The 10,809-nt window shown below is 37.0% G+C and overlaps 2 protein-coding genes across 2 annotated transcripts; one reads left to right on the forward strand and one right to left on the reverse strand.

Annotated features, from left to right (window-relative positions):
- Positions 1 to 274: 274 nt before the first annotated feature.
- On the forward strand, positions 275 to 4,791 carry LOC113673710 (uncharacterized). Its single transcript, XM_027190137.2, has 5 exons — positions 275 to 685; positions 2,570 to 2,620; positions 3,243 to 3,389; positions 3,729 to 3,878; positions 4,643 to 4,791. Exons 1-5 carry the CDS (start codon positions 616 to 618, stop codon positions 4,666 to 4,668), a joined length of 444 nt encoding a protein of 147 aa, XP_027045938.2. The 5' UTR covers positions 275 to 615; the 3' UTR covers positions 4,669 to 4,791.
- A 1,843-nt stretch (positions 4,792 to 6,634) lies between these two features.
- LOC113673739 (uncharacterized) lies at positions 6,635 to 9,712 on the reverse strand. The gene is made up of 2 exons (XM_027190167.2): positions 9,541 to 9,712; positions 6,635 to 7,834 (listed from the first exon to the last, which is right to left on the reverse strand). Exons 1-2 carry the CDS (start codon positions 9,545 to 9,547, stop codon positions 6,798 to 6,800), a joined length of 1,044 nt encoding a protein of 347 aa, XP_027045968.2. The 5' UTR covers positions 9,548 to 9,712; the 3' UTR covers positions 6,635 to 6,797.
- Between the last annotated feature and the right edge of the window lie 1,097 nt (positions 9,713 to 10,809).

The raw sequence follows: 10,809 nt of genomic DNA on the forward strand, positions 1-10,809 counted from the left end.
TTTTTTTTTGCATTCTTTTCAGATTAAGATAGTAAGATTAATTTTTGCACGTTGTGTATAAAGGAAAACATTTTACTTTTCAAGAAGGTTATGTTTCATTAGCCTTAAGGTCTCCTCAGACCAAGATACCAAATGCGTTAGATATTTGATCCAACTTAATTGACAAACTGGCTATTAGGGTTTTAAGTAAGCTTACATCAATTACGTAAACGGAAACTCATTAAACATGAAATTCAACCTTGCTATGATCTAAAATAATTTTTTCCTCTTAATATTTTGATTAAACTGCCTTCGCAACTCGGTTCAGATTTTTCGTATCATGCAGATTAAAACGTGCTTGATATCTATGTTCTGAGAATGCAAATTTAACAACGAAGAAATTGAACCAGGAATTCTGTCAAGGTACGTTCATAGACAAATTCAAGAGCGCAAAAAGCCGGTCTATTTCCTAGTAAAATATTTACAGTCTCGATATCAACTATCAATTTCATCAATGCTGTTTTCCCACGCTGAAAAGCGCTTATAAAAGATTTGCTCTGAGTATCTCGCATAAAACCACTTCAGAAGTTTTTAGTCGCTGTAGTTTGGGGGTGCGAGCTGAGAAGATTCGAAAAGATGAAAAATTTGGCCCTTGTTTTCCTGGTGCCTTTGATATCCTGTCGAGCGCTCCTTTTTGACGGAGACGGTAAGACTTTTTTTTACAATATCTCGCGAGCTAGAATATATCAAATTCTCTGTGGGCCATGTTTTGAAATTCATGTGTCTCTCGATACAACAATTCCAGCTCATTTCTTGTCGTTCCACATCTTTCTCTCTTTCTTTCCAAATCAATTTATTTCATGTTCGAAAATACCAAGTGTATTATATGTTTCTCAGCTTTATCCTAGCCACCCGTTTTTCCAATGTAAAAGTTCAAAAATCTCGTTTCTATGTCTTACTCTCCTTTCCACTCCTTTTCATCTCCTGTACTTTATTTTCTTTGTTGCTACTTACAGATTTTGCACTGAAATACACACACCTTATTCGATGGTTGAATGTATGACACGGGCGGATATTTTGCGAATTGCGTGGTATCATTCTATATTACTATGTTATTATCATTAAGTCATGACCAAAAAAATATGTAGTACATAAAAATTTTGTTCTTTAAAAAGCAAAACTTAATAAAAAATGAGAGAAAAGTAATCACATTCTGGAGCATTTAGCGCGGCCATTTTGTTGCTCTGCTTTCCGCTCATATTTTGCCCTGTTCTACAGTGTAATACCGTAGAATATTTTGCGCGTCCCTTATGTAGTAAAATGACGCAATTGCGGAACGATAAGTCACGATGTTTTAAGTTTTCATCGTTAATTAGAACTACCTATGAATAAAATGAATCCTTGAAAAAATCATTTACTAAGTTAGACGAACACCACAAAGGAAAGGAGAGGCCCAAAAAGGAACAAAAACAGTCCAGAATGTACAAGAAGAACAAACTTTGCGAATGATAAGCTTGAAATATTTAGGCCAAATTACCTAAGATGCCTAAATTGTGACCTTTGTCTTTTCATCTTTCCTGCTGTTGAATCGTTTACTCCTTTAATAAAAACGATTTGTGATTAGTTTTTTAAAAAGCCAATCGCCAAATGCTTTCATATGAATATCTCTGAAGGCTTTCACAAGCTCCTAATTTCATGAATCTTTGTTGTTGTTGTTGTTGTTTTTTTTCATTTGCGCAATTTTTAATTGAGTGTCGAGATTAGTTTGGAATTGCTTAAGGTTTTGCTTTACTTCGCTCCGTGATTGGTCCAGAAAAACTCGCGTCACTCTCTCAACCAATCATATGCAAAACTAAGACGAATAATCACTATTAGTTTGAGATCACGTGGGCTCTTCAAGGTATATTCCCCTCCTCTGATTAGCGATTGTAATTACTTTGGCTCTGGTATTACGACACTCAGTCAAAATGCGCTCTATCCAAAGTGCATCTCGGCCACGAGCTTTTTCCATCCCTTCCCGTATTGTGTTATGTTTCGCAGGGTGTTTAAATACCGTATTTCCTCGAAAAAGTGTGCGGGTGCTTATTTAAAATTTCGGCTAAATGAAGGGCGCTTACAGGGAGGAGGGCGCTTATAAAGAAATTATTAACCTGTTCTGATTCCTTTGCATTCGAATCTTTTTCGAAAGTTATAAATAAAGTGGCAGTAGAAACAGATTTTCATTGTATCCCTGACTATTTAAGAAAGTGGGGGAGTAAGGGGGGAGGGGGAACCTACCCGAGGGGGCACTTGTTTGATATTATGGCCGAGCGGGTGAGCGATTGTTCATGGGAGGGCGCTTATTAAATCGAAGACGCTTACTCAAGGAAATACGGTAAGTGGGAACCTTGATTTCTTTTGGAAGATTTCTTTCTTTCCAAACCTCGTACAAAATGTTTGTTTCTTGCTTGGCATTCGTTTGTTTGTCTGATCCATAGAAAAGACCAGTCGAACTAATCCCTACAACTTTGGCCAAAAACATGTTTTAAGAAAAAGAAAACTATTTCAGGTGGTCACATGTCTAAGAATGCTTTTCTTTTTTGCCTTTCAGAACCAGTTGCAACAGTTGAGCCAACAGAAGAAATCGAACCTGTCCCTGAGAGTAAGTGATAGAAAATTCATCATCATTGTAGCAGTCATCTTTCGAATTCTAGTTAGCCGGCTATTCATACATTTATTCATTTGTTATTTATTTTATCCTTTCTTTCATTCTCTCATTCATCCATTCATTCATTCATATTTTATTCATTCTTTTTTCTTTCTTTCTTTCTTTCATTCCCTGATTTATTCATTCATTTCTTCATACACCCATTCATTTGTTCTTCAAGTAATTCACTCAGTCATTGATTTGTAATTCACTCTCTCATTTTTTTTATTCATTTATTTACAAATTCATATGCCCATTAATTTACTCATTCATTCATTCCCTTATTTTTTTCCATTAATTTACTAATTCATTCATCCATTCATTCATTTATTCCCTTATGTTTTAATTCAGTTATTCCGTCACTCAGTCACTAAGTCACTAACTTCGTTCAATCTCTCAGTCAATAGTTAATCATTCAGTCATTCCTTTATCAGTCAATAGTTAATCATTCAGTCATTCCTTTATCCTTTCATTGCCTCCGTCCTTCTTTCATTCATTCGCCACTTTTTTACCCTTCCTTGTGCATGTACTTGATTGCGGACCATTCACATCACAACAATATTCAATTTTTACTTAGGGATTACGTTCAGCCCTGTTGGATGTTTCAGAGACAAATTTCACCCACGTGCTATGCCTGAACTGCTGAAGAACTTCCGTGGGACTATTGATTGGTCAGACTTGTCGAAGACAGTACAGAAATGTGCGGATGAAGCTATGAATAAGCGTGAGTGGGAATTGTTTATACTGTCACCGGCACAAAGAGCGCAAAAAAGGCAATTTTAAAACTCGACTCGGTTTACTTTTTCAACTAAGTAAGTCCTCTGAGTCTCTGAAACCATACATTTATTTTTGGCAACTACATCTCCGGGCAACACCATAGACTTTGACACCATTACCTCATGTCGAAGGAAAACGCGTTTGCTCAGGTCCCATGACTGATCTCAATTTTGCATCCGCTTGAGTGGCGCGAGTTGTCTAATCCTATCACAAAACCGAACCAATCCAAAGTATTCCTGCGTTACCTTCGACACTCAATCAAATAAAATGCTCTTCATTTCAACAGGCCAAGAGTATTTTGGAATCCAGTATTATGGAGAATGCTGGGGAGGAGAGGAAGCAGACCTATCTTATGACCAGTATGGATCCAATCCTGCTGGTTGCTATAACAACATGGTCGGTAAAGCTTGGCACAACTTCGTCTACAAGTTTAACAGTGAGTATAAGGATATTTGGAGCCCTTATTCTAGTCTAGAAAATGATTTAAGACCGTTATTCTTTCCTCAAGAATGTTTTGGGGCCTTGTTATGGATATTTGGGGCCATTATCCTTGATATGATGTGGGGCCTTCATTATTGTCTTAAATATGATTTGGCGCCCCGTTCTGAATATTTGAGACCTTATTCTAGCCCTATGAATGATTACGAAAAGTTTAGCTCGGTATCTTTAGTAGCAGAAATATATATCGCTGGCGCCGTTAGACCATTGAAATACTTAAAGGGGGTAAGTTTCAAAAGAAACTGTGGTGTTGCGTCAGTGGGAGAGTATAGCTGCGTAATTTAGTATTATTAGCTGAGTTGATAATGTAAACTAGCCATCGTAAAGAGTTTCAAAGCTGAATTTTCGAGCGTTAGACCTTCGTCTTAGTGAATGAAATACCTTGTTTTGTTAACTTTTGTATTTAGCCATTGGAAGGCGACCTTAAGATTTGGATGATTATCCTTGGGCCATCCAAATAGCTTACAAGGGGGGAAACTCTGATGAAGCTGTAGAGGTCAATAGAATATGTAAGCGTCCAACCACGATAAAATTGTTTTGAGAAACAGACATCGATTGGTTTATTGGTCCTAGTTCTAGAGCTTATAGACAGCGGGTTGAATAAATCAGTGAGTCATAATCCCAGTGTTAGGTTTCTTTAACATTTGAGGGAGATTTTGTCAAAATTTATCTGACTTTAATTCTCTCTTTTTCATTTTGCAGTACCTGGAGGAGATTCAGAAGAATAAAAGTAAATCTCGGCACTATAGCCAAAACTTATTATTCAGTCGTAGAGCATTCTAATGTAACTCGAATGATTTCTCATTACCAAGTGAGTGTTAAAGAATAAACATGTGAAAAAGCTTTAAAAAGCATGATATTTCTTTCGGTGTCGTTTTTTTTTTCCTTTTTTTTTCTGTTTCAACTGAATTATAAATTTAAAACTTTTGGGCAATGAGTGGTATGAAATGACGTAGGTTTTTTCATATTTAGTCTCAACAAGGTCTGAAGCTATATTCGTCTCTGTCTTTGTAACTTTTCAAGCTAAAAATTGCCCCGAGGTTTTTTGTGTACTTTAACTCCCACATTGTTTTGAGGAAGAGGATGGAATCACTTAGTCAGATTTCCAAAATGGACGAAACACCCAATAATACAATTGTTTGAAGAGCAAACAGTCTACATATAATTAATAACAAATAATTTGTCCCTCAGGGTGAAATCGGCTATCTATAATCATAACACATTCAATCACTAGTTTCACGAAACAGAAAAAAAGACAATAATTCTAAAATACCGAGCTTAAAATAAGAGGCGGGTGTAATTAAAACTCGTTATGATGAAAGTTCTTTCTATTTGCCTGGATATTTTTCGCGAGTAAGAATAGATCCCCTATGTCAACCATCAAGGTCGATAGTATCCAAAACGAAACGCTTTTCGACTGAGTTTCATAAAATCAAAATCATAGTAAGCGCAATAGCCAGTCATAGGAAGGAATATATCAAGAGATCAAGAGGAGCCAATGAGAACTTGATTTAAAAACAAACAAACTTTGTAAAGCGCGGGAAAATGCGAGTGACGAGGTCGCGATTAGTGGTAGTTTTGAATCTGATTGGTTGAGAAAGAGTGGTGCGAATTTTCTGGACCAATCCCATAGTGCACGTTGAATCAAAGGGGCTTTTATAGGGAAGTAACAGTCACTTATTCAAAGCCAATCAGGTCGCAAGTTTACCAATTACCATAAATGAGGTCATGCAATTTAACAAACTCTACTAAGATTACTTCCAAATGCAGAAGATTGACCAAACGGACTGTGTGATCTGTTAAAAAAAATTTCGGGGACAAAGGAAAAGCTACAGTCGAGCCTTTATAAAGCGGTCACCCACGAGAAATGGCGTGATGACCGCTCAATAAGGGTTCCACAGATTAGGGGTATTATAAACAACGATAAACAACGCCACTTTATGGCATAATCATAGCCATTACAAATTCCTCAAATATTATTGGTGCATTCGCAGCTTCATTTTTCATTAATCATTTTGTACAGTTGTAATCGGACAGTTGGCTATAATTGGATACCTTGTAATCGGACAGTTGAAGCAGCCAATCACACTAAGTCCACTTAGAAGTGATCAAAATAACCATAGCAACAACCACTTATCCAAAGAAAAACTGGAGAATTTTTCAAAATGGGGAAATTTTTAACTAAACACATGGTCTCCAATGAGAATATTTTTTCTAGGTGTATTTGTTTTTTCGGAAATTGAAATGGTTATGATTAAATGGAACTCTGACGACGGCGAAGCGGGAGTTCGATTTGTTAATTATTAACTCGTATGATTACAGACCGAATTGGACTCCACTCGGTCCTACAATCATTATTGATTGACCAGTGAATGTACTGAATCTCACTAAAAATACCACTTACTTTGATTTTGGGAAAGAGAGAGAAACATGGATTAAAAACTGCTTGAAAGATTATTCTTAGTTAAATTTGACTGGGTAAGCTTTCAGTGACCGTTTAATGCTGATGGAAGACAATTAGTACAGGCCGTTGTGACTTAGTAAAGGGTGACCGCGACCGTTTGATAGAGGCGACCGCTTAGTAGAGGTGAAAATTACAGTGAATAAGGGGAAAAAATTCAGGACTTTGACAACCGATCGCTTAATACGGGGTGACCGCTTTATATGGTGTCGCTTAATACAGGTACGAATGAATGTTTCTCATGTCCTTTATTAAAGCATCCAACCGGCTAACCCTTCCTTTACACCGTATGAATTCTATATCGCTGTTTAACTGTTCCACTACAAAAAGGATATTAAAGATCTGATGACAGAAGAGAGACATGTTTCCACATTCTCTGCAATAATGCCCATAATCCTATTCTCCACGAGCTCGAAATCGGAACCTTTCTCTTTCTTCTCGCCTGACACCATGAGGACCAATTTCTTGACGCTGTTTGTGCTCCTCCATTTCCCTCTCGTGTAATTTTCCGCCATTACTAAGGGCCCGTTCTCGTTGTCTTTCTCTGAACTCCTCACGTTCACGTTCCTTGTGTCCGTGGTCATCGAAACGCTCTCGCTCCCTCTCGGCTTCTCGTTCGCGCATGTGCTTTGGAGGATGTTTGGATCGCTTGTCATGACCAAAGCGTTCCTCAGATTCAGGAATTTCCCATTCTGTAGCCATGTCCTCTTTTCCTCTTTTCCTTTTCAAGGCTGATTCTTCCTCGTTTTCTTCGAGTTCCTCCCTCGATCTCTCATCCTCAGCCAATTCCCGCTTATCTTCACGTTCCTCAGCCACAGTTTCCTCCAACTCTTCTGCTTCTAACTCCCGTTTAGAGTTCTCCTCGAGTTCTTCATCAAGTTCTCTTTCTGACATTTCTTCTTCTTCCTCAGGGGATTCATGCTCCATTTCCTCATCAGGCAAATCTCTCGCCGGTTTCTCTTCAAGGTCTCTCTTCAAATTCCGATAAAACATTTCCAACCCATCTTCCTCTTTCATTTCCCGTGCACCTTTTTCTTTTGGTATTTCTTCTATTTCTTCAGGAAGTTCCCTTTCCAGAAGCCCCTCATTACTGAGCTCTTCCCCTTCTTCGTTTTCTTCCCTTGCAGTCTTTTCCAACGCAAGCTCCCTTTTCAGCCTCTTTAAAAAGTTCTTCAAACTCTCCTCGTCACGGAAGTGTTCAAATTCTTCCCGTACCGTGTTTTCATTCTCTTTTTCTTCCTCGTTCTCCTCTTCTCTTTCTGGAAACTCTCTTTCTTTTAGTTCAAACTCCGGAGGAATTATCGGAGGAAGGTGTTCTTCTTTCTCTTCTTCCAAATCAGTGCCTCTAACGTGAATTTCATTCTCGACTGGAGCTGAAGAAACCAGTATCAGAACTGAACATAATAGATGTGTGGCTTGGATAAGCACCAGAACTAAAAGAAAGATGCAAACACAGAAAGAGGTGAGTCGATCATCGCGTAAGATATAAGTTTAATTTTGTGGTGACGATCACAAAAGAGGGTGAACAAAAGACGGTGATATCAAGCTGGGAGAGGGCGGCGAAAAGAATACGCAATCATAACGCTGGCCATGAAATATTCATTCTTTTTTTCCAATTTATTTCTTTTCCACATTGCTGCTATCATATAGGGTTTAATAAAACACTAATCCGATGGAAATGAGAGACTCAGCAATCAGGGTCTAATGGTGACACGCAATAATTTTTTAATATGAAAATTAATATTGTTAATGTCATAATTACTGTCTTAATTTTGTCTGTGTTTTGCTTCATTTTTTTCAGCCATTGGTGAGTTAAATCTATTTGACAGGCAAACATAAGAAGACCTGATTAATGAATACATTAAGTGTTCAGAGCAGCAGGAGTTAGATTTTTCTCATTTAAGTTGAGAAATTGAAGCTTTAGAAATCTGATGAATCCGTTGCCGTCACTGTTTCCGGCGTGTTAGTTGTCATGTGGCAAATTGGAGCAAAAATGATTGACGAAGAAAACCTCCAGTATGGTACAGTTTTATCAAAAGGGCACAGATACGCAAAACGTAAAAACGTGTCGACAAAGCAAAAGGTGGCTGGCATAAGTAACAAAATAATAAAAAAAAAGTTCTTGCTTATCCTCTGAGCAATTAGTTATGAACAATTAATTTCTCATACGTTATCGTGCGTGTTTTTGGTTCAGTTAATATTGTTTGTCTGCTTTTAATCTTAAAAAACCATTTAGAAAGTTTGTATATTGAGGGCAACTCTTAATATGTGTAGGAATATCCCCTCTCCGATTATTTAAAACCTGACTTTAGACAGTCAAATTTCCCCAACCTCCGTGAGCTTTTACGAGCTTCTCTCCTCTGTCGGCTTTCTTCGGAATTTTTTGTTTGTAGTCGACCAAACTAAGAGAAGAAGCAGGCTGTGTCTAGAACCTACGACAGCTCTGTCAGCCCCATGGGGAAACCTATTTTCAGACGTAAAATTTTTGTTCACTCTCACTGGTAATACCTTTCCCAGCAAGAAATCGTCGGCAGAATTTATACTTAATAATATGTTGCTAAACAAATTTTAAAAATATCACGTTCAAATGTATCCGAAATTTTTTTTTCTTTTTTCTTTTTTTTTTTTTTCCTAACCCTTACCACAGAATCATGTCGAAACTGTAATCTTGACAAGACACACAAATAATATTCACGGCGAAAAGTATCGAGAACAAACTTTGAAACATCATGTTTTTTTTTTATCTTTTTTTTTTTTTAAGTGACGCGTTTTTTAGAGGAGGAACATACCTAGCAAGGAACAGTTTCCAAAAAAAAGCCAATCTACACTAAAACATGCAGTTTAAATCTGAGGTTGGCGTCTATTAATCGAAGATAAAATTGATTGCTTCCGAATTTTTAAATTGAAGAAAATAAAGATATAAAACATGTTCGATAAGAACCGGAAAACAGCTAAAAGGCCAAAATTTGGCCGTTACTGTAATGTAACATCTGCCTTTTGAGTCAGTGAAAAGCCTTGAAAACAAATATCCGTTTGAGAATGAAGTTGCTTTTTCCTGAGGCCATCGTTTTAAATTTTGACTGGCGGAAATAAACTGTATTTCTACATTTGAGGGAAAAACTCAAAAATTTTTACATACCTTTCATCTTAACGTCGAAAGATTGATTTGAAAGAAGATTTCCCCACCGCGACAACTAAGACCAAGTGAAACTGTTCCCGACTGCCAGTGGTTTTCTAATTTTAAAACGGTATAAGGCGTGGGATGATACATCAACTACAAAAGGTGATTCTAGCGTAGTTATAAATGAAGCAAAACCAGCTGGTATCATTCCCATCAATTTACATTAGGTCCTTTGTTCGTTAAATTACGATTTTGGCGAAAAGAGCGGAGAAACACTTATGGGCCAAATAATTTGCAGTTAGTTATTAGTATGTGGTAGTTTGTTTGTCATGGGAACTCGAAAGATGCGCGTTAAAAATAGACTAGTTTTCCGTAAGATGTCCTAAAAATGAGTAAGAGAGAAAAAAAAATTTTTTTGGTACATATTCTTCTCAGTTTTATTATCCTGGATAGCTTTATCTGCATTTATTATTCATGACGGGAGGAACAAATTTTCAACAGCGGCAAAATCACACCCTGAGGGAGTATTTTTCAGATCAAAACTTCACGATTTTACAAGCAAGGAGAATGAAATGTTGCCATTTTTTTTAGGTTTCATTAGTTCAATTACATGTAAAATCTCTTTGACTCTGATGGAAAACTTCCACTGAAACATCTGCAATCCATTTGAGAACAAAATTACAGAAAAGATTCATTTGAGAGAAAGGAATATTCTAGGCATCGTTGTAAGTGCATATGAAATTAATTTATTGTAACATTACAAGTAACGTTGGTACTTAACAACTCCTTTTTATCCTATATTTAAATCACGACACCTCTTACAGTAATGACGACTAAAGCTAACCATAATAAATCACGTTCACGTTCATGTTCAGCCCGCGTATTAAAGCAACGCAAACATTTATAACGCGTGCGCCTTCAACTTGTTTACCCAAAGGCGTAAACAATATCAAAGGTTTTGCACGCACATAATCGTGTAATACATCATGATTTTTGAAAAGAGCGTTGATTATCATGGCAAATAATTTTGTCAGTACTTGTTAAGGGGTTAATAACTGCTTTTGGCAATAAGGTATAAGTGTTAATGAACTGCTCTGCGCCCTTTAAAAGAATCCTCTTACTTATTAAAAGAAATGGAAAGTTTACATTTGTCAGTCTTCTTCGTAAACGAAATTTTGTAACCGTCCGTCTTTCTTCACTTCCATCTCTTGTCGTAGATTTTCCGTGATGAAACATTGCAATTTTTACACAAAATTGCAAGTTTACACTTGAATTAAATGAACTGAT

This window comes from Pocillopora damicornis, chromosome 12, assembly GCF_964200805.1.
Source record: "Pocillopora damicornis chromosome 12, jaPocDami1.2, whole genome shotgun sequence".
Lineage (NCBI taxonomy): Eukaryota > Metazoa > Cnidaria > Anthozoa > Scleractinia > Pocilloporidae > Pocillopora > Pocillopora damicornis.